Source organism: Thunnus albacares, chromosome 11, assembly GCF_914725855.1.
Source record: "Thunnus albacares chromosome 11, fThuAlb1.1, whole genome shotgun sequence".
Taxonomy (NCBI): domain Eukaryota; kingdom Metazoa; phylum Chordata; class Actinopteri; order Scombriformes; family Scombridae; genus Thunnus; species Thunnus albacares.
Window position 1 is genome coordinate 27,933,032 of NC_058116.1, and position 24,677 is coordinate 27,957,708.

Here is a 24,677-nt window from a genome sequence, read left to right on the forward strand (position 1 = left end):
TCATCATCTGACTTTCACACAGGAAAGGTTTGACACATGAAACTAAATATGTCTCAAATTTTGTGTTCCCTAGTGGACAGAAAGGCACCAGGAAGGGATGTTGTGTTCTTGTTGGATGGATCTGATGGTACTAGAACTGGATTCCCAGCTATGCGGGACTTTGTCCAAAGAATAGTAGAGACACTCAGTGTGGATGACAACAAGGACCGTGTCTCAGTGGTTCAGTACAGCAGAGATCCAGCTGTCCAGTTCTATCTGAACACGTACACCACAAAGGGCGAGGTCCTTGACACTGTTAAAGGTTTGAGGCACAAAGGCGGAAGACCCCTCAACACTGGAGCAGCTCTCCAGTACGTGAGGGATAATGTCTTCACGGCCTCTGCCGGAAGCAGGCGCCTGGAAGGAGTCCCACAGGTGCTGATATTGTTAAGTGGTGGAAGGTCTTTTGACAGTGTTGATGAACCAGCTTCTGCTCTCAAACAGCTGGGAGTCTTGACCTTTGCAATCGGAACCAGGAGCTCTGATAGCAAAGAACTGCAGAAGATATCCTACGACCCCAGTTATGCTCTATCTGTGTCTGAATTCACTGACCTTCCCAGTGTCCAACAACAACTTCAGTCTTCCGTGGAAGCTGTGGTTGTTGACGTCACCCCAGAGTCACCAACTGTACCTGGTATGTCAACAAAAGCACATCCTCTTGCTGGCTTGAAGGGCTATCTGACTTTTTTTTTAACTAGAAGGAAGGAAAGAAAGTCATGAAGTGTGATACTTGTTTAGCTCCATGTGTGCATTTAAAGAAAGGTGGCGGTGTGCTTTCCAAGTCTTTAAAATTGAAGTAGGCAGTGCTAGGCGCTTTCAAAAAAACAGGCCCACCAATTGATGATCAGGCCACGAGCGTACTTTTTGCAGAGGTTTTTATTGTTTGTCTTCCTCTCTTTTTCTCAGTTGACACTGCCAAAAAGGATATCGTATTCCTTCTGGATGGTTCCGATGGCACAAGGAATGGCTTCCCTGCCATGCTTGATTTTGTTGAGAGAGTGGTGGAGAAACTCAATGTGGGACAAAACAAAGACCGTGTCTCTGTGGTCCAGTACAGCAGAGATGCAGAGGTCCATTTCTATCTGAACACGTACACCACCAGAGAGGATATTGTGGATTCGGTCAGAGGGCTGAAACACAAAGGAGGCAGACCCCTCAACACCGGGGCAGCCCTCCAGTACGTCAGGGACAACGTCTTTACAAACTCCTCCGGGAGTAGGCGCCTGCAAGGTGTTCCACAGATGTTGATCCTGCTAAATGGTGGAAGTTCTTTTGACAATGTCGATGCCCCAGCCTCTGCTCTCAAACAGCAGGGCATCTTTGCCATTGGCATTGGAACAAGGAACTCTGACAGTAGAGAGCTGCAGAAGATATCATATGACCCTAGTTACACTCTATCAGTGTCTGACTTCACTGACCTCCCCGGTGTCCAAGAACAGCTCTCCTCTGTAATGAGCACAGTGCTAGTGAGGGCCACGCCCATGACACCAACAGTAACTGGTAAGAAAGTGACCCATTTTTCCATCCCACGATCATGGTGGGACGCAAACTGAAGTGTAATAAATTGTATTTTTACTGAATTTGAGTCAGCCAGTGCCACTTAGGAGAAAATCATTTGTGCCAGCATTAATAGAGTAAATTGTAAAGGTTGAGGTCAGCTTTCATCATCTGACTCTCACACGGGAAAGGTTTGACACATGAAACTAAATATGTCTCAAATTTTGTGTTCCCTAGTGGACAGAAAGGCACCAGGAAGGGATGTTGTGTTCTTGTTGGATGGATCTGATGGTACTAGAACTGGATTCCCAGCTATGCGAGACTTTGTCCAAAGAGTAGTAGAGACACTCAGTGTGGATGACAACAAGGACCGTGTCTCAGTGGTTCAGTACAGCAGAGATCCAGCTGTCCAGTTCTATCTGAACACATACACCACAAAGGGCGAGGTCCTTGACACTGTTAAAGGTTTGAGGCACAAAGGCGGAAGACCCCTCAACACTGGAGCAGCTCTCCAGTTCGTGAGGGATAATGTCTTCACGGCCTCTGCCGGAAGCAGGCGCCTGGAAAGAGTCCCACAGGTGCTGATATTGTTAAGTGGTGGAAGGTCTTTTGACAGTGTTGATGAACCAGCTTCTGCTCTCAAACAGCTGGGAGTCTTGACCTTTGCAATCGGAACCAGGAGCTCTGATAGCAAAGAACTGCAGAAGATATCCTACGACCCCAGTTATGCTCTATCTGTGTCTGAATTCACTGACCTTCCCAGTGTCCAACAACAACTTCAGTCTTCCGTGGAAGCTGTGGTTGTTGACGTCACCCCAGAGTCACCAACTGTACCTGGTATGTCAACAAAAGCACATCCTCTTGCTGGCTTGAAGGGCTATCTGACTTTTTTTTAACTAGAAGGAAGGAAAGAAAGTCATGCAGTGTGATACTTGTTTAGCTCCATGTGTGCATTTAAAGAAAGGTGGCGGTGTGCTTTCCAAGTCTTTAAAATTGAAGTAGGCAGTGCTAGGCGCTTTCAAAAAAACAGGCCCACCAATTGATGATCAGGCCACGAGCGTACTTTTTGCAGAGGTTTTTATTGTTTGTCTTCCTGTCTTTTTCTCAGTTGACACTGCCAAAAAGGATATCGTATTCCTTCTGGATGGTTCCGATGGCACAAGGAATGGCTTCCCTGCCATGCGTGATTTTGTTGAGAGAGTGGTGGAGAAACTCAATGTGGGACAAAACAAAGACCGTGTGTCTGTGGTCCAGTACAGCAGAGATGCAGAGGTCCATTTCTATCTGAACACGTACACCACCAGAGAGGATATTGTGGATTCGGTCAGAGGGCTGAAACACAAAGGAGGCAGACCCCTCAACACCGGGGCAGCCCTCCAGTACGTCAGGGACAACGTCTTTACAAACTCCTCCGGGAGTAGGCGCCTGCAAGGTGTTCCACAGATGTTGATCCTGCTAAATGGTGGAAGTTCTTTTGACAATGTCGATGCCCCAGCCTCTGCTCTCAAACAGCAGGGCATCTTTGCCATTGGCATTGGAACAAGGAACTCTGACAGTAGAGAGCTGCAGAAGATATCATATGACCCTAGTTACGCTCTATCAGTGTCTGACTTCACTGACCTCCCCAGTGTCCAAGAACAGCTCTCCTCTGTAATGAGCACAGTGCTAGTGAGGGCCACGCCCATGACACCAACAGTAACTGGTAAGAAAGTGACCCATTTTTCCATCCCACGATCATGGTGGGACGCAAACTGAAGTGTAATAAATTGTATTTTTACTGAATTTGAGTCAGCCAGTGCCACCTAGGAGAAAATCATTTGTGCCAGCATTAATAGAGTAAATTGTAAAGGTTGAGGTCAGCTTTCATCATCTGACTTTCACACGGGAAAGGTTTGACACATGAAACTAAATATGTCTCAAATTTTGTGTTCCCTAGTGGACAGAAAGGCACCAGGAAGGGATGTTGTGTTCTTGTTGGATGGATCTGATGGTACTAGAACTGGATTCCCAGCTATGCGAGACTTTGTCCAAAGAGTAGTAGAGACACTCAGTGTGGATGACAACAAGGACCGTGTCTCAGTGGTTCAGTACAGCAGAGATCCAGCTGTCCAGTTCTATCTGAACACGTACACCACAAAGGGCGAGGTCCTTGACACTGTTAAAGGTTTGAGGCACAAAGGCGGAAGACCCCTCAACACTGGAGCAGCTCTCCAGTTCGTGAGGGATAATGTCTTCACGGCCTCTGCCGGAAGCAGGCGCCTGGAAAGAGTCCCACAGGTGCTGATATTGTTAAGTGGTGGAAGGTCTTTTGACAGTGTTGATGAACCAGCTTCTGCTCTCAAACAGCTGGGAGTCTTGACCTTTGCAATCGGAACCAGGAGCTCTGATAGCAAAGAACTGCAGAAGATATCCTACGACCCCAGTTATGCTCTATCTGTGTCTGAATTCACTGACCTTCCCAGTGTCCAACAACAACTTCAGTCTTCCGTGGAAGCTGTGGTTGTTGACGTCACCCCAGAGTCACCAACTGTACCTGGTATGTCAACAAAAGCACATCCTCTTGCTGGCTTGAAGGGCTATCTGACTTTTTTTTAACTAGAAGGAAGGAAAGAAAGTCATGAAGTGTGATACTTGTTTAGCTCCATGTGTGCATTTAAAGAAAGGTGGCGGTGTGCTTTCCAAGTCTTTAAAATTGAAGTAGGCAGTGCTAGGCGCTTTCAAAAAAACAGGCCCACCAATTGATGATCAGGCCACGAGCGTACTTTTTGCAGAGGTTTTTATTGTTTGTCTTCCTGTCTTTTTCTCAGTTGACACTGCCAAAAAGGATATCGTATTCCTTCTGGATGGTTCCGATGGCACAAGGAATGGCTTCCCTGCCATGCGTGATTTTGTTGAGAGAGTGGTGGAGAAACTCAATGTGGGACAAAACAAAGACCGTGTGTCTGTGGTCCAGTACAGCAGAGATGCAGAGGTCCATTTCTATCTGAACACGTACACCACCAGAGAGGATATTGTGGATTCGGTCAGAGGGCTGAAACACAAAGGAGGCAGACCCCTCAACACCGGGGCAGCCCTCCAGTACGTCAGGGACAACGTCTTTACAAACTCCTCCGGGAGTAGGCGCCTGCAAGGTGTTCCACAGATGTTGATCCTGCTAAATGGTGGAAGTTCTTTTGACAATGTCGATGCCCCAGCCTCTGCTCTCAAACAGCAGGGCATCTTTGCCATTGGCATTGGAACAAGGAACTCTGACAGTAGAGAGCTGCAGAAGATATCATATGACCCTAGTTACGCTCTATCAGTGTCTGACTTCACTGACCTCCCCAGTGTCCAAGAACAGCTCTCCTCTGTAATGAGCACAGTGCTAGTGAGGGCCACGCCCATGACACCAACAGTAACTGGTAAGAAAGTGACCCATTTTTCCATCCCACGATCATGGTGGGACGCAAACTGAAGTGTAATAAATTGTATTTTTACTGAGTTTGAGTCAGCCAGTGCCACTTAGGAGAAAATCATTTGTGCCAGCATTAATAGAGTAAATTGTAAAGGTTGAGGTCAGCTTTCATCATCTGACTCTCACACGGGAAAGGTTTGACACATGAAACTAAATATGTCTCAAATTTTGTGTTCCCTAGTGGACAGAAAGGCACCAGGAAGGGATGTTGTGTTCTTGTTGGATGGATCTGATGGTACTAGAACTGGATTCCCAGCTATGCGAGACTTTGTCCAAAGAGTAGTAGAGACACTCAGTGTGGATGACAACAAGGACCGTGTCTCAGTGGTTCAGTACAGCAGAGATACAGCTGTCCAGTTCTATCTGAACACGTACACCACAAAGGGCGAGGTCCTTGACACTGTTAAAGGTTTGAGGCACAAAGGCGGAAGACCCCTCAACACTGGAGCAGCTCTCCAGTTCGTGAGGGATAATGTCTTCACGGCCTCTGCCGGAAGTAGGCGCCTGGAAGGAGTCCCACAGGTGCTGATATTGTTAAGTGGTGGAAGGTCTTTTGACAGTGTTGATGAACCAGCTTCTGCTCTCAAACAGCTGGGAGTCTTGACCTTTGCAATCGGAACCAGGAGCTCTGATAGCAAAGAACTGCAGAAGATATCCTACGACCCCAGTTATGCTCTATCTGTGTCTGAATTCACTGACCTTCCCAGTGTCCAACAACAACTTCAGTCTTCCGTGGAAGCTGTGGTTGTTGACGTCACCCCAGAGTCACCAACTGTACCTGGTATGTCAACAAAAGCACATCCTCTTGCTGGCTTGAAGGGCTATCTGACTTTTTTTTAACTAGAAGGAAGGAAAGAAAGTCATGAAGTGTGATACTTGTTTAGCTCCATGTGTGCATTTAAAGAAAGGTGGCGGTGTGCTTTCCAAGTCTTTAAAATTGAAGTAGGCAGTGCTAGGCGCTTTCAAAAAAACACGCCCACCAATTGATGATCAGGCCACGAGCGTACTTTTTGCAGAGGTTTTTATTGTTTGTCTTCCTGTCTTTTTCTCAGTTGACACTGCCAAAAAGGATATCGTATTCCTTCTGGATGGTTCCGATGGCACAAGGAATGGCTTCCCTGCCATGCGTGATTTTGTTGAGAGAGTGGTGGAGAAACTCAATGTGGGACAAAACAAAGACCGTGTGTCTGTGGTCCAGTACAGCAGAGATGCAGAGGTCCATTTCTATCTGAACACGTACACCACCAGAGAGGATATTGTGGATTCGGTCAGAGGGCTGAAACACAAAGGAGGCAGACCCCTCAACACCGGGGCAGCCCTCCAGTACGTCAGGGACAACGTCTTTACAAACTCCTCCGGGAGTAGGCGCCTGCAAGGTGTTCCACAGATGTTGATCCTGCTAAATGGTGGAAGTTCTTTTGACAATGTCGATGCCCCAGCCTCTGCTCTCAAACAGCAGGGCATCTTTGCCATTGGCATTGGAACAAGGAACTCTGACAGTAGAGAGCTGCAGAAGATATCATATGACCCTAGTTACGCTCTATCAGTGTCTGACTTCACTGACCTCCCCAGTGTCCAAGAACAGCTCTCCTCTGTAATGAGCACAGTGCTAGTGAGGGCCACGCCCATGACACCAACAGTAACTGGTAAGAAAGTGACCCATTTTTCCATCCCACGATCATGGTGGGACGCAAACTGAAGTGTAATAAATTGTATTTTTACTGAGTTTGAGTCAGCCAGTGCCACTTAGGAGAAAATCATTTGTGCCAGCATTAATAGAGTAAATTGTAAAGGTTGAGGTCAGCTTTCATCATCTGACTTTCACACGGGAAAGGTTTGACACATGAAACTAAATATGTCTCAAATTTTGTGTTCCCTAGTGGACAGAAAGGCACCAGGAAGGGATGTTGTGTTCTTGTTGGATGGATCTGATGGTACTAGAACTGGATTCCCAGCTATGCGAGACTTTGTCCAAAGAGTAGTAGAGACACTCAGTGTGGATGACAACAAGGACCGTGTCTCAGTGGTTCAGTACAGCAGAGATCCAGCTGTCCAGTTCTATCTGAACACGTACACCACAAAGGGCGAGGTCCTTGACACTGTTAAAGGTTTGAGGCACAAAGGCGGAAGACCCCTCAACACTGGAGCAGCTCTCCAGTTCGTGAGGGATAATGTCTTCACGGCCTCTGCCGGAAGCAGGCGCCTGGAAAGAGTCCCACAGGTGCTGATATTGTTAAGTGGTGGAAGGTCTTTTGACAGTGTTGATGAACCAGCTTCTGCTCTCAAACAGCTGGGAGTCTTGACCTTTGCAATCGGAACCAGGAGCTCTGATAGCAAAGAACTGCAGAAGATATCCTACGACCCCAGTTATGCTCTATCTGTGTCTGAATTCACTGACCTTCCCAGTGTCCAACAACAACTTCAGTCTTCCGTGGAAGCTGTGGTTGTTGACGTCACCCCAGAGTCACCAACTGTACCTGGTATGTCAACAAAAGCACATCCTCTTGCTGGCTTGAAGGGCTATCTGACTTTTTTTTAACTAGAAGGAAGGAAAGAAAGTCATGAAGTGTGATACTTGTTTAGCTCCATGTGTGCATTTAAAGAAAGGTGGCGGTGTGCTTTCCAAGTCTTTAAAATTGAAGTAGGCAGTGCTAGGCGCTTTCAAAAAAACAGGCCCACCAATTGATGATCAGGCCACGAGCGTACTTTTTGCAGAGGTTTTTATTGTTTGTCTTCCTGTCTTTTTCTCAGTTGACACTGCCAAAAAGGATATCGTATTCCTTCTGGATGGTTCCGATGGCACAAGGAATGGCTTCCCTGCCATGCGTGATTTTGTTGAGAGAGTGGTGGAGAAACTCAATGTGGGACACAACAAAGACCGTGTCTCTGTGGTCCAGTACAGCAGAGATGCAGAGGTCCATTTCTATCTGAACACGTACACCACCAGAGAGGATATTGTGGATTCGGTCAGAGGGCTGAAACACAAAGGAGGCAGACCCCTCAACACCGGGGCAGCCCTCCAGTACGTCAGGGACAACGTCTTTACAAACTCCTCCGGGAGTAGGCGCCTGCAAGGTGTTCCACAGATGTTGATCCTGCTAAATGGTGGAAGTTCTTTTGACAATGTCGATGCCCCAGCCTCTGCTCTCAAACAGCAGGGCATCTTTGCCATTGGCATTGGAACAAGGAACTCTGACAGTAGAGAGCTGCAGAAGATATCATATGACCCTAGTTACGCTCTATCAGTGTCTGACTTCACTGACCTCCCCAGTGTCCAAGAACAGCTCTCCTCTGTAATGAGCACAGTGCTAGTGAGGGCCACGCCCATGACACCAACAGTAACTGGTAAGAAAGTGACCCATTTTTCCATCCCACGATCATGGTGGGACGCAAACTGAAGTGTAATAAATTGTATTTTTACTGAGTTTGAGTCAGCCAGTGCCACTTAGGAGAAAATCATTTGTGCCAGCATTTATAGAGTAAATTGTAAAGGTTGAGGTCAGCTTTCATCATCTGACTTTCACACGGGAAAGGTTTGACACATGAAACTAAATATGTCTCAAATTTTGTGTTCCCTAGTGGACAGAAAGGCACCAGGAAGGGATGTTGTGTTCTTGTTGGATGGATCTGATGGTACTAGAACTGGATTCCCAGCTATGCGAGACTTTGTCCAAAGAGTAGTAGAGACACTCAGTGTGGATGACAACAAGGACCGTGTCTCAGTGGTTCAGTACAGCAGAGATCCAGCTGTCCAGTTCTATCTGAACACGTACACCACAAAGGGCGAGGTCCTTGACACTGTTAAAGGTTTGAGGCACAAAGGCGGAAGACCCCTCAACACTGGAGCAGCTCTCCAGTTCGTGAGGGATAATGTCTTCACGGCCTCTGCCGGAAGCAGGCGCCTGGAAGGAGTCCCACAGGTGCTGATATTGTTAAGTGGTGGAAGGTCTTTTGACAGTGTTGATGAACCAGCTTCTGCTCTCAAACAGCTGGGAGTCTTGACCTTTGCAATCGGAACCAGGAGCTCTGATAGCAAAGAACTGCAGAAGATATCCTACGACCCCAGTTATGCTCTATCTGTGTCTGAATTCACTGACCTTCCCAGTGTCCAACAACAACTTCAGTCTTCCGTGGAAGCTGTGGTTGTTGACGTCACCCCAGAGTCACCAACTGTACCTGGTATGTCAACAAAAGCACATCCTCTTGCTGGCTTGAAGGGCTATCTGACTTTTTTTTAACTAGAAGGAAGGAAAGAAAGTCATGAAGTGTGATACTTGTTTAGCTCCATGTGTGCATTTAAAGAAAGGTGGCGGTGTGCTTTCCAAGTCTTTAAAATTGAAGTAGGCAGTGCTAGGCGCTTTCAAAAAAACAGGCCCACCAATTGATGATCAGGCCACGAGCGTACTTTTTGCAGAGGTTTTTATTGTTTGTCTTCCTGTCTTTTTCTCAGTTGACACTGCCAAAAAGGATATCGTATTCCTTCTGGATGGTTCCGATGGCACAAGGAATGGCTTCCCTGCCATGCGTGATTTTGTTGAGAGAGTGGTGGAGAAACTCAATGTGGGACACAACAAAGACCGTGTCTCTGTGGTCCAGTACAGCAGAGATGCAGAGGTCCATTTCTATCTGAACACGTACACCACCAGAGAGGATATTGTGGATTCGGTCAGAGGGCTGAAACACAAAGGAGGCAGACCCCTCAACACCGGGGCAGCCCTCCAGTACGTCAGGGACAACGTCTTTACAAACTCCTCCGGGAGTAGGCGCCTGCAAGGTGTTCCACAGATGTTGATCCTGCTAAATGGTGGAAGTTCTTTTGACAATGTCGATGCCCCAGCCTCTGCTCTCAAACAGCAGGGCATCTTTGCCATTGGCATTGGAACAAGGAACTCTGACAGTAGAGAGCTGCAGAAGATATCATATGACCCTAGTTACGCTCTATCAGTGTCTGACTTCACTGACCTCCCCAGTGTCCAAGAACAGCTCTCCTCTGTAATGAGCACAGTGCTAGTGAGGGCCACGCCCATGACACCAACAGTAACTGGTAAGAAAGTGACCCATTTTTCCATCCCACGATCATGGTGGGACGCAAACTGAAGTGTAATAAATTGTATTTTTACTGAGTTTGAGTCAGCCAGTGCCACTTAGGAGAAAATCATTTGTGCCAGCATTAATAGAGTAAATTGTAAAGGTTGAGGTCAGCTTTCATCATCTGACTCTCACACGGGAAAGGTTTGACACATGAAACTAAATATGTCTCAAATTTTGTGTTCCCTAGTGGACAGAAAGGCACCAGGAAGGGATGTTGTGTTCTTGTTGGATGGATCTGATGGTACTAGAACTGGATTCCCAGCTATGCGAGACTTTGTCCAAAGAGTAGTAGAGACACTCAGTGTGGATGACAACAAGGACCGTGTCTCAGTGGTTCAGTACAGCAGAGATCCAGCTGTCCAGTTCTATCTGAACACGTACACCACAAAGGGCGAGGTCCTTGACACTGTTAAAGGTTTGAGGCACAAAGGCGGAAGACCCCTCAACACTGGAGCAGCTCTCCAGTTCGTGAGGGATAATGTCTTCACGGCCTCTGCCGGAAGCAGGCGCCTGGAAGGAGTCCCACAGGTGCTGATATTGTTAAGTGGTGGAAGGTCTTTTGACAGTGTTGATGAACCAGCTTCTGCTCTCAAACAGCTGGGAGTCTTGACCTTTGCAATCGGAACCAGGAGCTCTGATAGCAAAGAACTGCAGAAGATATCCTACGACCCCAGTTATGCTCTATCTGTGTCTGAATTCACTGACCTTCCCAGTGTCCAACAACAACTTCAGTCTTCCGTGGAAGCTGTGGTTGTTGACGTCACCCCAGAGTCACCAACTGTACCTGGTATGTCAACAAAAGCACATCCTCTTGCTGGCTTGAAGGGCTATCTGACTTTTTTTTAACTAGAAGGAAGGAAAGAAAGTCATGAAGTGTGATACTTGTTTAGCTCCATGTGTGCATTTAAAGAAAGGTGGCGGTGTGCTTTCCAAGTCTTTAAAATTGAAGTAGGCAGTGCTAGGCGCTTTCAAAAAAACACGCCCACCAATTGATGATCAGGCCACGAGCGTACTTTTTGCAGAGGTTTTTATTGTTTGTCTTCCTGTCTTTTTCTCAGTTGACACTGCCAAAAAGGATATCGTATTCCTTCTGGATGGTTCCGATGGCACAAGGAATGGCTTCCCTGCCATGCGTGATTTTGTTGAGAGAGTGGTGGAGAAACTCAATGTGGGACACAACAAAGACCGTGTCTCTGTGGTCCAGTACAGCAGAGATGCAGAGGTCCATTTCTATCTGAACACGTACACCACCAGAGAGGATATTGTGGATTCGGTCAGAGGGCTGAAACACAAAGGAGGCAGACCCCTCAACACCGGGGCAGCCCTCCAGTACGTCAGGGACAACGTCTTTACAAACTCCTCCGGGAGTAGGCGCCTGCAAGGTGTTCCACAGATGTTGATCCTGCTAAATGGTGGAAGTTCTTTTGACAATGTCGATGCCCCAGCCTCTGCTCTCAAACAGCAGGGCATCTTTGCCATTGGCATTGGAACAAGGAACTCTGACAGTAGAGAGCTGCAGAAGATATCATATGACCCTAGTTACGCTCTATCAGTGTCTGACTTCACTGACCTCCCCAGTGTCCAAGAACAGCTCTCCTCTGTAATGAGCACAGTGCTAGTGAGGGCCACGCCCATGACACCAACAGTAACTGGTAAGAAAGTGACCCATTTTTCCATCCCACGATCATGGTGGGACGCAAACTGAAGTGTAATAAATTGTATTTTTACTGAGTTTGAGTCAGCCAGTGCCACTTAGGAGAAAATCATTTGTGCCAGCATTAATAGAGTAAATTGTAAAGGTTGAGGTCAGCTTTCATCATCTGACTCTCACACGGGAAAGGTTTGACACATGAAACTAAATATGTCTCAAATTTTGTGTTCCCTAGTGGACAGAAAGGCACCAGGAAGGGATGTTGTGTTCTTGTTGGATGGATCTGATGGTACTAGAACTGGATTCCCAGCTATGCGAGACTTTGTCCAAAGAGTAGTAGAGACACTCAGTGTGGATGACAACAAGGACCGTGTCTCAGTGGTTCAGTACAGCAGAGATCCAGCTGTCCAGTTCTATCTGAACACGTACACCACAAAGGGCGAGGTCCTTGACACTGTTAAAGGTTTGAGGCACAAAGGCGGAAGACCCCTCAACACTGGAGCAGCTCTCCAGTTCGTGAGGGATAATGTCTTCACGGCCTCTGCCGGAAGCAGGCGCCTGGAAGGAGTCCCACAGGTGCTGATATTGTTAAGTGGTGGAAGGTCTTTTGACAGTGTTGATGAACCAGCTTCTGCTCTCAAACAGCTGGGAGTCTTGACCTTTGCAATCGGAACCAGGAGCTCTGATAGCAAAGAACTGCAGAAGATATCCTACGACCCCAGTTATGCTCTATCTGTGTCTGAATTCACTGACCTTCCCAGTGTCCAACAACAACTTCAGTCTTCCGTGGAAGCTGTGGTTGTTGACGTCACCCCAGAGTCACCAACTGTACCTGGTATGTCAACAAAAGCACATCCTCTTGCTGGCTTGAAGGGCTATCTGACTTTTTTTTAACTAGAAGGAAGGAAAGAAAGTCATGAAGTGTGATACTTGTTTAGCTCCATGTGTGCATTTAAAGAAAGGTGGCGGTGTGCTTTCCAAGTCTTTAAAATTGAAGTAGGCAGTGCTAGGCGCTTTCAAAAAAACAGGCCCACCAATTGATGATCAGGCCACGAGCGTACTTTTTGCAGAGGTTTTTATTGTTTGTCTTCCTGTCTTTTTCTCAGTTGACACTGCCAAAAAGGATATCGTATTCCTTCTGGATGGTTCCGATGGCACAAGGAATGGCTTCCCTGCCATGCGTGATTTTGTTGAGAGAGTGGTGGAGAAACTCAATGTGGGACAAAACAAAGACCGTGTGTCTGTGGTCCAGTACAGCAGAGATGCAGAGGTCCATTTCTATCTGAACACGTACACCACCAGAGAGGATATTGTGGATTCGGTCAGAGGGCTGAAACACAAAGGAGGCAGACCCCTCAACACCGGGGCAGCCCTCCAGTACGTCAGGGACAACGTCTTTACAAACTCCTCCGGGAGTAGGCGCCTGCAAGGTGTTCCACAGATGTTGATCCTGCTAAATGGTGGAAGTTCTTTTGACAATGTCGATGCCCCAGCCTCTGCTCTCAAACAGCAGGGCATCTTTGCCATTGGCATTGGAACAAGGAACTCTGACAGTAGAGAGCTGCAGAAGATATCATATGACCCTAGTTACGCTCTATCAGTGTCTGACTTCACTGACCTCCCCAGTGTCCAAGAACAGCTCTCCTCTGTAATGAGCACAGTGCTAGTGAGGGCCACGCCCATGACACCAACAGTAACTGGTAAGAAAGTGACCCATTTTTCCATCCCACGATCATGGTGGGACGCAAACTGAAGTGTAATAAATTGTATTTTTACTGAGTTTGAGTCAGCCAGTGCCACTTAGGAGAAAATCATTTGTGCCAGCATTAATAGAGTAAATTGTAAAGGTTGAGGTCAGCTTTCATCATCTGACTCTCACACGGGAAAGGTTTGACACATGAAACTAAATATGTCTCAAATTTTGTGTTCCCTAGTGGACAGAAAGGCACCAGGAAGGGATGTTGTGTTCTTGTTGGATGGATCTGATGGTACTAGAACTGGATTCCCAGCTATGCGAGACTTTGTCCAAAGAGTAGTAGAGACACTCAGTGTGGATGACAACAAGGACCGTGTCTCAGTGGTTCAGTACAGCAGAGATCCAGCTGTCCAGTTCTATCTGAACACGTACACCACAAAGGGCGAGGTCCTTGACACTGTTAAAGGTTTGAGGCACAAAGGCGGAAGACCCCTCAACACTGGAGCAGCTCTCCAGTTCGTGAGGGATAATGTCTTCACGGCCTCTGCCGGAAGCAGGCGCCTGGAAGGAGTCCCACAGGTGCTGATATTGTTAAGTGGTGGAAGGTCTTTTGACAGTGTTGATGAACCAGCTTCTGCTCTCAAACAGCTGGGAGTCTTGACCTTTGCAATCGGAACCAGGAGCTCTGATAGCAAAGAACTGCAGAAGATATCCTACGACCCCAGTTATGCTCTATCTGTGTCTGAATTCACTGACCTTCCCAGTGTCCAACAACAACTTCAGTCTTCCGTGGAAGCTGTGGTTGTTGACGTCACCCCAGAGTCACCAACTGTACCTGGTATGTCAACAAAAGCACATCCTCTTGCTGGCTTGAAGGGCTATCTGACTTTTTTTTAACTAGAAGGAAGGAAAGAAAGTCATGAAGTGTGATACTTGTTTAGCTCCATGTGTGCATTTAAAGAAAGGTGGCGGTGTGCTTTCCAAGTCTTTAAAATTGAAGTAGGCAGTGCTAGGCGCTTTCAAAAAAACAGGCCCACCAATTGATGATCAGGCCACGAGCGTACTTTTTGCAGAGGTTTTTATTGTTTGTCTTCCTGTCTTTTTCTCAGTTGACACTGCCAAAAAGGATATCGTATTCCTTCTGGATGGTTCCGATGGCACAAGGAATGGCTTCCCTGCCATGCGTGATTTTGTTGAGAGAGTGGTGGAGAAACTCAATGTGGGACACAACAAAGACCGTGTCTCTGTGGTCCAGTACAGCAGAGATGCAGAGGTCCATTTCTATCTGAACACGTACACCACCAGAGAGGATATTGTGGATTCGGTCAGAGGGCTGAAACACAAAGGAGGCAGACCCCTCAACACCGGGGCAGCCCTCCAGTACGTCAGGGACAACGTCTTTACAAACTCCTCCGGGAGTAGGCGCCTGCAAGGTGTTCCACAGATGTTGATCCTGCTAAATGGTGGAAGTTCTTTTGACAATGTCGATGCCCCAGCCTCTGCTCTCAAACAGCAGGGCATCTTTGCCATTGGCATTGGAACAAGGAACTCTGACAGTAGAGAGCTGCAGAAGATATCATATGACCCTAGTTACGCTCTATCAGTGTCTGACTTCACTGACCTCCCCAGTGTCCAAGAACAGCTCTCCTCTGTAATGAGCACAGTGCTAGTGAGGGCCACGCCCATGACACCAACAGTAACTGGTAAGAAAGTGACCCATTTTTCCATCCCACGATCATGGTGGGACGCAAACTGAAGTGTAATAAATTGTATTTTTACTGAGTTTGAGTCAGCCAGTGCCACTTAGGAGAAAATCATTTGTGCCAGCATTTATAGAGTAAATTGTAAAGGTTGAGGTCAGCTTTCATCATCTGACTCTCACACGGGAAAGGTTTGACACATGAAACTAAATATGTCTCAAATTTTGTGTTCCCTAGTGGACAGAAAGGCACCAGGAAGGGATGTTGTGTTCTTGTTGGATGGATCTGATGGTACTAGAACTGGATTCCCAGCTATGCGAGACTTTGTCCAAAGAGTAGTAGAGACACTCAGTGTGGATGACAACAAGGACCGTGTCTCAGTGGTTCAGTACAGCAGAGATCCAGCTGTCCAGTTCTATCTGAACACGTACACCACAAAGGGCGAGGTCCTTGACACTGTTAAAGGTTTGAGGCACAAAGGCGGAAGACCCCTCAACACTGGAGCAGCTCTCCAGTTCGTGAGGGATAATGTCTTCACGGCCTCTGCCGGAAGCAGGCGCCTGGAAGGAGTCCCACAGGTGCTGATATTGTTAAGTGGTGGAAGGTCTTTTGACAGTGTTGATGAACCAGCTTCTGCTCTCAAACAGCTGGGAGTCTTGACCTTTGCAATCGGAACCAGGAGCTCTGATAGCAAAGAACTGCAGAAGATATCCTACGACCCCAGTTATGCTCTATCTGTGTCTGAATTCACTGACCTTCCCAGTGTCCAACAACAACTTCAGTCTTCCGTGGAAGCTGTGGTTGTTGACGTCACCCCAGAGTCACCAACTGTACCTGGTATGTCAACAAAAGCACATCCTCTTGCTGGCTTGAAGGGCTATCTGACTTTTTTTTAACTAGAAGGAAGGAAAGAAAGTCATGAAGTGTGATACTTGTTTAGCTCCATGTGTGCATTTAAAGAAAGGTGGCGGTGTGCTTTCCAAGTCTTTAAAATTGAAGTAGGCAGTGCTAGGCGCTTTCAAAAAAACAGGCCCACCAATTGATGATCAGGCCACGAGCGTACTTTTTGCAGAGGTTTTTATTGTTTGTCTTCCTGTCTTTTTCTCAGTTGACACTGCCAAAAAGGATATCGTATTCCTTCTGGATGGTTCCGATGGCACAAGGAATGGCTTCCCTGCCATGCGTGATTTTGTTGAGAGAGTGGTGGAGAAACTCAATGTGGGACACAACAAAGACCGTGTCTCTGTGGTCCAGTACAGCAGAGATGCAGAGGTCCATTTCTATCTGAACACGTACACCACCAGAGAGGATATTGTGGATTCGGTCAGAGGGCTGAAACACAAAGGAGGCAGACCCCTCAACACCGGGGCAGCCCTCCAGTACGTCAGGGACAACGTCTTTACAAACACCTCCGGGAGTAGGCGCCTGCAAGGTGTTCCACAGATGTTGATCCTGCTAAATGGTGGAAGTTCTTTTGACAATGTCGATGCCCCAGCCTCTGCTCTCAAACAGCAGGGCATCTTTGCCATTGGCATTGGAACAAGGAACTCTGACAGTAGAGAGCTGCAGAAGATATCATATGACCCTAGTTACGCTCTATCAGTGTCTGACTTCACTGACCTCCCCAGTGTCCAAGAACAGCTCTCCTCTGTAATGAGCACAGTGCTAGTGAGGGCCACGCCCATGACACCAACAGTAACTGGTAAGAAAGTGACCCATTTTTCCATCCCACGATCATGGTGGGACGCAAACTGAAGTGTAATAAATTGTATTTTTACTGAGTTTGAGTCAGCCAGTGCCACTTAGGAGAAAATCATTTGTGCCAGCATTAATAGAGTAAATTGTAAAGGTTGAGGTCAGCTTTCATCATCTGACTCTCACACGGGAAAGGTTTGACACATGAAACTAAATATGTCTCAAATTTTGTGTTCCCTAGTGGACAGAAAGGCACCAGGAAGGGATGTTGTGTTCTTGTTGGATGGATCTGATGGTACTAGAACTGGATTCCCAGCTATGCGAGACTTTGTCCAAAGAGTAGTAGAGACACTCAGTGTGGATGACAACAAGGACCGTGTCTCAGTGGTTCAGTACAGCAGAGATCCAGCTGTCCAGTTCTATCTGAACACGTACACCACAAAGGGCGAGGTCCTTGACACTGTTAAAGGTTTGAGGCACAAAGGCGGAAGACCCCTCAACACTGGAGCAGCTCTCCAGTTCGTGAGGGATAATGTCTTCACGGCCTCTGCCGGAAGCAGGCGCCTGGAAGGAGTCCCACAGGTGCTGATATTGTTAAGTGGTGGAAGGTCTTTTGACAGTGTTGATGAACCAGCTTCTGCTCTCAAACAGCTGGGAGTCTTGACCTTTGCAATCGGAACCAGGAGCTCTGATAGCAAAGAACTGCAGAAGATATCCTACGACCCCAGTTATGCTCTATCTGTGTCTGAATTCACTGACCTTCCCAGTGTCCAACAACAACTTCAGTCTTCCGTGGAAGCTGTGGTTGTTGACGTCACCCCAGAGTCACCAACTGTACCTGGTATGTCAACAAAAGCACATCCTCTTGCTGGCTTGAAGGGCTATCTGACTTTTTTTTAACTAGAAGGAAGGAAAGAAAGTCATGAAGTGTGATACTTGTTTAGCTCCATGTGTGCATTTAAAGAAAGGTGGCGGTGTGCTTTCCAAGTCTTTAAAATTGAAGTAGGCAGTGCTAGGCGCTTTCAAAAAAACAGGCCCACCAATTGATGATCAGGCCACGAGCGTACTTTTTGCAGAGGTTTTTATTGTTTGTCTTCCTGTCTTTTTCTCAGTTGACACTGCCAAAAAGGATATCGTATTCCTTCTGGATGGTTCCGATGGCACAAGGAATGGCTTCCCTGCCATGCGTGATTTTGTTGAGAGAGTGGTGGAGAAACTCAATGTGGGACACAACAAAGACCGTGTCTCTGTGGTCCAGTACAGCAGAGATGCAGAGGTCCATTTCTATCTGAACACGTACACCACCAGAGAGGATATTGTGGATTCGGTCAGAGGGCTGAAACACAAAGGAGGCAGACCCCTCAACACCGGGGCAGCCCTCCAGTACGTCAGGGACAACGTCTTTACAAACTCCTCCGGGAGTAGGCGCCTGCAAGGTGTTCCACAGATGTTGATCCTGCTAAATGGTGGAAGTTCTTTTGACAATGTCGATGCCCCAGCCTCTGCTCTCAAACAGCAGGGCATCTTTGCCATTGGCATTGGAACAAGGAACTCTGACAGTAGAGAGCTGCAGAAGATATCATATGACCCTAGTTACGCTCTATCAGTGTCTGACTTCACTGACCTCCCCAGTGTCCAAGAACAGCTCTCCTCTGTAATGAGCACAGTGCTAGTGAGGGCCACGCCCATGACACCAACAGTAACTGGTAAGAAAGTGACCCATTTTTCCATCCCACGATCATGGTGGGACGCAAACTGAAGTGTAATAAATTGTATTTTTACTGAGTTTGAGTCAGCCAGTGCCACTTAGGAGAAAATCATTTGTGCCAGCATTAATAGAGTAAATTGTAAAGGTTGAGGTCAGCTTTCATCATCTGACTCTCACACGGGAAAGGTTTGACACATGAAACTAAATATGTCTCAAATTTTGTGTTCCCTAGTGGACAGAAAGGCACCAGGAAGGGATGTTGTGTTCTTGTTGGATGGATCTGATGGTACTAGAACTGGATTCCCAGCTATGCGAGACTTTGTCCAAAGAGTAGTAGAGACACTCAGTGTGGATGACAACAAGGACCGTGTCTCAGTGGTTCAGTACAGCAGAGATCCAGCTGTCCAGTTCTATCTGAACACGTACACCACAAAGGGCGAGGTCCTTGACACTGTTAAAGGTTTGAGGCACAAAGGCGGAAGACCCCTCAACACTGGAGCAGCTCTCCAGTTCGTGAGGGATAATGTCTTCACGGCCTCTGCCGGAAGCAGGCGCCTGGAAGGAGTCCCACAGGTGCTGATATTGTTAAGTGGTGGAAGGTCTTTTGACAGTGTTGATGAACCAGCTTCTGCTCTCAAACAGCTGGGAGTCTTGACCTTTGCAATCGGAACCAGGAGCTCTGATAGCAAAGAACTGCAGAAGATATCCTACGACCCCAGTTATGCTCTATCTGTGTCTGAATTCACTGACCTTCCCAGTGTCCAACAACAACTTCAGTCTTCCGTGGAAGCTGTGGTTGTTGACGTCACCCCAGAGTCACCAACTGTACCTGGTATGTCAACAAAAGCACATCCTCTTGCTGGCTTGAAGGGCTATCTGACTTTTTTTTAACTAGAAGGAAGGAAAGAAAGTCATGAAGTGTGATACTTGTTTAGCTCCATGTGTGCATTTAAAGAAAGGTGGCGGTGTGCTTTCCAAGTCTTTAAAATTGAAGTAGGCAGTGCTAGGCGCTTTCAAAAAAACACGCCCACCAATTGATGATCAGGCCACGAGCGTACTTTTTGCAGAGGTTTTTATTGTTTGTCTTCCTGTCTTTTTCTCAGTTGACACTGCCAAAAAGGATATCGTATTCCTTCTGGATGGTTCCGATGGCACAAGGAATGGCTTCCCTGCCATGCGTGATTTTGTTGAGAGAGTGGTGGAGAAACTCAATGTGGGACACAACAAAGACCGTGTCTCTGTGGTCCAGTACAGCAGAGATGCAGAGGTCCATTTCTATCTGAACACGTACACCACCAGAGAGGATATTGTGGATTCGGTCAGAGGGCTGAAACACAAAGGAGGCAGACCCCTCAACACCGGGGCAGCCCTCCAGTACGTCAGGGACAACGTCTTTACAAACTCCTCCGGGAGTAGGCGCCTGCAAGGTGTTCCACAGATGTTGATCCTGCTAAATGGTGGAAGTTCTTTTGACAATGTCGATGCCCCAGCCTCTGCTCTCAAACAGCAGGGCATCTTTGCCATTGGCATTGGAACAAGGAACTCTGACAGTAGAGAGCTGCAGAAGATATCATATGACCCTAGTTACGCTCTATCAGTGTCTGACTTCACTGACCTCCCCAGTGTCCAAGAACAGCTCTCCTCTGTAATGAGCACAGTGCTAGTGAGGGCCACGCCCATGACACCAACAGTAACTGGTAAGAAAGTGACCCATTTTTCCATCCCACGATCATGGTGGGACGCAAACTGAAGTGTAATAAATTGTATTTTTACTGAGTTTGAGTCAGCCAGTGCCACTTAGGAGAAAATCATTTGTGCCAGCATTAATAGAGTAAATTGTCAAGGTTGAGGTCAGCTTTCATCATCTGACTCTCACACGGGAAAGGTTTGACACATGAAACTAAATATGTCTCAAATTTTGTGTTCCCTAGTGGACAGAAAGGCACCAGGAAGGGATGTTGTGTTCTTGTTGGATGGATCTGATGGTACTAGAACTGGATTCCCAGCTATGCGAGACTTTGTCCAAAGAGTAGTAGAGACACTCAGTGTGGATGACAACAAGGACCGTGTCTCAGTGGTTCAGTACAGCAGAGATCCAGCTGTCCAGTTCTATCTGAACACGTACACCACAAAGGGCGAGGTCCTTGACACTGTTAAAGGTTTGAGGCACAAAGGCGGAAGACCCCTCAACACTGGAGCAGCTCTCCAGTTCGTGAGGGATAATGTCTTCACGGCCTCTGCCGGAAGCAGGCGCCTGGAAGGAGTCCCACAGGTGCTGATATTGTTAAGTGGTGGAAGGTCTTTTGACAGTGTTGATGAACCAGCTTCTGCTCTCAAACAGCTGGGAGTCTTGACCTTTGCAATCGGAACCAGGAGCTCTGATAGCAAAGAACTGCAGAAGATATCCTACGACCCCAGTTATGCTCTATCTGTGTCTGAATTCACTGACCTTCCCAGTGTCCAACAACAACTTCAGTCTTCCGTGGAAGCTGTGGTTGTTGACGTCACCCCAGAGTCACCAACTGTACCTGGTATGTCAACAAAAGCACATCCTCTTGCTGGCTTGAAGGGCTATCTGACTTTTTTTTAACTAGAAGGAAGGAAAGAAAGTCATGAAGTGTGATACTTGTTTAGCTCCATGTGTGCATTTAAAGAAAGGTGGCGGTGTGCTTTCCAAGTCTTTAAAATTGAAGTAGGCAGTGCTAGGCGCTTTCAAAAAAACAGGCCCACCAATTGATGATCAGGCCACGAGCGTACTTTTTGCAGAGGTTTTTATTGTTTGTCTTCCTGTCTTTTTCTCAGTTGACACTGCCAAAAAGGATATCGTATTCCTTCTGGATGGTTCCGATGGCACAAGGAATGGCTTCCCTGCCATGCGTGATTTTGTTGAGAGAGTGGTGGAGAAACTCAATGTGGGACACAACAAAGACCGTGTCTCTGTGGTCCAGTACAGCAGAGATGCAGAGGTCCATTTCTATCTGAACACGTACACCACCAGAGAGGATATTGTGGATTCGGTCAGAGGGCTGAAACACAAAGGAGGCAGACCCCTCAACACCGGGGCAGCCCTCCAGTACGTCAGGGACAACGTCTTTACAAACACCTCCGGGAGTAGGCGCCTGCAAGGTGTTCCACAGATGTTGATCCTGCTAAATGGTGGAAGTTCTTTTGACAATGTCGATGCCCCAGCCTCTGCTCTCAAACAGCAGGGCATCTTTGCCATTGGCATTGGAACAAGGAACTCTGACAGTAGAGAGCTGCAGAAGATATCATATGACCCTAGTTACGCTCTATCAGTGTCTGACTTCACTGACCTCCCCAGTGTCCAAGAACAGCTCTCCTCTGTAATGAGCACAGTGCTAGTGAGGGCCACGCCCATGACACCAACAGTAACTGGTAAGAAAGTGACCCATTTTTCCATCCCACGATCATGGTGGGACGCAAACTGAAGTGTAATAAATTGTATTTTTACTGAGTTTGAGTCAGCCAGTGCCACTTAGGAGAAAATCATTTGTGCCAGCATTAATAGAGTAAATTGTAAAGGTTGAGGTCAGCTTTCATCATCTGACTCTCACACGGGAAAGGTTTGACACATGAAACTAAATATGTCTCAAATTTTGTGTTCCCTAGTGGACAGAAAGGCACCAGGAAGGGATGTTGTGTTCTTGTTGGATGGATCTGATGGTACTAGAACTGGATTCCCAGCTATGCGAGACTTTGTCCAAAGAGTAGTAGAGACACTCAGTGTGGATGACAACAAGGACCGTGTCTCAGTGGTTCAGTACAGCAGAGATCCAGCTGTCCAGTTCTATCTGAACACGTACACCACAAAGGGCGAGGTCCTTGACACTGTTAAAGGTTTGAGGCACAAAGGCGGAAGACCCCTCAACACTGGAGCAGCTCTCCAGTTCGTGAGGGATAATGTCTTCACGGCCTCTGCCGGAAGCAGGCGCCTGGAAGGAGTCCCACAGGTGCTGATATTGTTAAGTGGTGGAAGGTCTTTTGACAGTGTTGATGAACCAGCTTCTGCTCTCAAACAGCTGGGAGTCTTGACCTTTGCAATCGGAACCAGGAGCTCTGATAGCAAAGAACTGCAGAAGATATCCTACGACCCCAGTTATGCTCTATCTGTGTCTGAATTCACTGACCTTCCCAGTGTCCAACAACAACTTCAGTCTTCCGTGGAAGCTGTGGTTGTTGACGTCACCCCAGAGTCACCAACTGTACCTGGTATGTCAACAAAAGCACATCCTCTTGCTGGCTTGAAGGGCTATCTGACTTTTTTTTAACTAGAAGGAAGGAAAGAAAGTCATGAAGTGTGATACTTGTTTAGCTCCATGTGTGCATTTAAAGAAAGGTGGCGGTGTGCTTTCCAAGTCTTTAAAATTGAAGTAGGCAGTGCTAGGCGCTTTCAAAAAAACAGGCCCACCAATTGATGATCAGGCCACGAGCGTACTTTTTGCAGAGGTTTTTATTGTTTGTCTTCCTGTCTTTTTCTCAGTTGACACTGCCAAAAAGGATATCGTATTCCTTCTGGATGGTTCCGATGGCACAAGGAATGGCTTCCCTGCCATGCGTGATTTTGTTGAGAGAGTGGTGGAGAAACTCAATGTGGGACACAACAAAGACCGTGTCTCTGTGGTCCAGTACAGCAGAGATGCAGAGGTCCATTTCTATCTGAACACGTACACCACCAGAGAGGATATTGTGGATTCGGTCAGAGGGCTGAAACACAAAGGAGGCAGACCCCTCAACACCGGGGCAGCCCTCCAGTACGTCAGGGACAACGTCTTTACAAACTCCTCCGGGAGTAGGCGCCTGCAAGGTGTTCCACAGATGTTGATCCTGCTAAATGGTGGAAGTTCTTTTGACAATGTCGATGCCCCAGCCTCTGCTCTCAAACAGCAGGGCATCTTTGCCATTGGCATTGGAACAAGGAACTCTGACAGTAGAGAGCTGCAGAAGATATCATATGACCCTAGTTACGCTCTATCAGTGTCTGACTTCACTGACCTCCCCAGTGTCCAAGAACAGCTCTCCTCTGTAATGAGCACAGTGCTAGTGAGGGCCACGCCCATGACACCAACAGTAACTGGTAAGAAAGTGACCCATTTTTCCATCCCACGATCATGGTGGGACGCAAACTGAAGTGTAATAAATTGTATTTTTACTGAGTTTGAGTCAGCCAGTGCCACTTAGGAGAAAATCATTTGTGCCAGCATTAATAGAGTAAATTGTCAAGGTTGAGGTCAGCTTTCATCATCTGACTCTCACACGGGAAAGGTTTGACACATGAAACTAAATATGTCTCAAATTTTGTGTTCCCTAGTGGACAGAAAGGCACCAGGAAGGGATGTTGTGTTCTTGTTGGATGGATCTGATGGTACTAGAACTGGATTCCCAGCTATGCGAGACTTTGTCCAAAGAGTAGTAGAGACACTCAGTGTGGATGACAACAAGGACTGTGTCTCAGTGGTTCAGTACAGCAGAGATCCAGCTGTCCAGTTCTATCTGAACACGTACACCACAAAGGGCGAGGTCCTTGACACTGTTAAAGGTTTGAGGCACAAAGGCGGAAGACCCCTCAACACTGGAGCAGCTCTCCAGTTCGTGAGGGATAATGTCTTCACGGCCTCTGCCGGAAGCAGGCGCCTGGAAGGAGTCCCACAGGTGCTGATATTGTTAAGTGGTGGAAGGTCTTTTGACAGTGTTGATGAACCAGCTTCTGCTCTCAAACAGCTGGGAGTCTTGACCTTTGCAATCGGAACCAGGAGCTCTGATAGCAAAGAACTGCAGAAGATATCCTACGACCCCAGTTATGCTCTATCTGTGTCTGAATTCACTGACCTTCCCAGTGTCCAACAACAACTTCAGTCTTCCGTGGAAGCTGTGGTTGTTGACGTCACCCCAGAGTCACCAACTGTACCTGGTATGTCAACAAAAGCACATCCTCTTGCTGGCTTGAAGGGCTATCTGACTTTTTTTTAACTAGAAGGAAGGAAAGAAAGTCATGAAGTGTGATACTTGTTTAGCTCCATGTGTGCATTTAAAGAAAGGTGGCGGTGTGCTTTCCAAGTCTTTAAAATTGAAGTAGGCAGTGCTAGGCGCTTTCAAAAAAACAGGCCCACCAATTGATGATCAGGCCA

At 47.2% G+C, this 24,677-nt stretch overlaps 2 protein-coding genes across 2 annotated transcripts in view; both read left to right on the top strand.

Annotated features, from left to right (window-relative positions):
* LOC122992681 overlaps positions 1 to 5,622 on the top strand; it is a 34,978-nt gene extending 29,356 nt beyond the window's left edge. Inside the window, 8 exon segments of the mRNA XM_044366550.1 lie at positions 74 to 673; positions 946 to 1,539; positions 1,774 to 2,423; positions 2,539 to 3,238; positions 3,473 to 4,122; positions 4,238 to 4,937; positions 5,172 to 5,486; positions 5,582 to 5,622. Coding sequence (XP_044222485.1) covers positions 74 to 673; positions 946 to 1,539; positions 1,774 to 2,423; positions 2,539 to 3,238; positions 3,473 to 4,122; positions 4,238 to 4,937; positions 5,172 to 5,486; positions 5,582 to 5,622 — 4,250 coding nt within the window.
* The window catches only part of LOC122991864, a 29,524-nt gene continuing 10,342 nt past the window's right edge, over positions 5,496 to 24,677 (top strand). Inside the window, exons 1-23 of the mRNA XM_044365295.1 lie at positions 5,496 to 5,771; positions 6,043 to 6,636; positions 6,871 to 7,470; positions 7,742 to 8,335; positions 8,570 to 9,169; positions 9,441 to 10,034; positions 10,269 to 10,868; positions 11,140 to 11,733; positions 11,968 to 12,567; positions 12,839 to 13,432; positions 13,667 to 14,266; positions 14,538 to 15,131; positions 15,366 to 15,965; positions 16,237 to 16,830; positions 17,065 to 17,664; positions 17,936 to 18,529; positions 18,764 to 19,363; positions 19,635 to 20,228; positions 20,463 to 21,062; positions 21,334 to 21,927; positions 22,162 to 22,761; positions 23,033 to 23,626; positions 23,861 to 24,460. Of these exons, the coding sequence (XP_044221230.1) occupies positions 6,114 to 6,636; positions 6,871 to 7,470; positions 7,742 to 8,335; positions 8,570 to 9,169; positions 9,441 to 10,034; positions 10,269 to 10,868; positions 11,140 to 11,733; positions 11,968 to 12,567; positions 12,839 to 13,432; positions 13,667 to 14,266; positions 14,538 to 15,131; positions 15,366 to 15,965; positions 16,237 to 16,830; positions 17,065 to 17,664; positions 17,936 to 18,529; positions 18,764 to 19,363; positions 19,635 to 20,228; positions 20,463 to 21,062; positions 21,334 to 21,927; positions 22,162 to 22,761; positions 23,033 to 23,626; positions 23,861 to 24,460 (13,063 nt within the window). The 5' untranslated portion in view covers positions 5,496 to 5,771; positions 6,043 to 6,113. The remainder of the gene's footprint in view (positions 5,772 to 6,042; positions 6,637 to 6,870; positions 7,471 to 7,741; positions 8,336 to 8,569; positions 9,170 to 9,440; positions 10,035 to 10,268; positions 10,869 to 11,139; positions 11,734 to 11,967; positions 12,568 to 12,838; positions 13,433 to 13,666; positions 14,267 to 14,537; positions 15,132 to 15,365; positions 15,966 to 16,236; positions 16,831 to 17,064; positions 17,665 to 17,935; positions 18,530 to 18,763; positions 19,364 to 19,634; positions 20,229 to 20,462; positions 21,063 to 21,333; positions 21,928 to 22,161; positions 22,762 to 23,032; positions 23,627 to 23,860; positions 24,461 to 24,677) is intronic.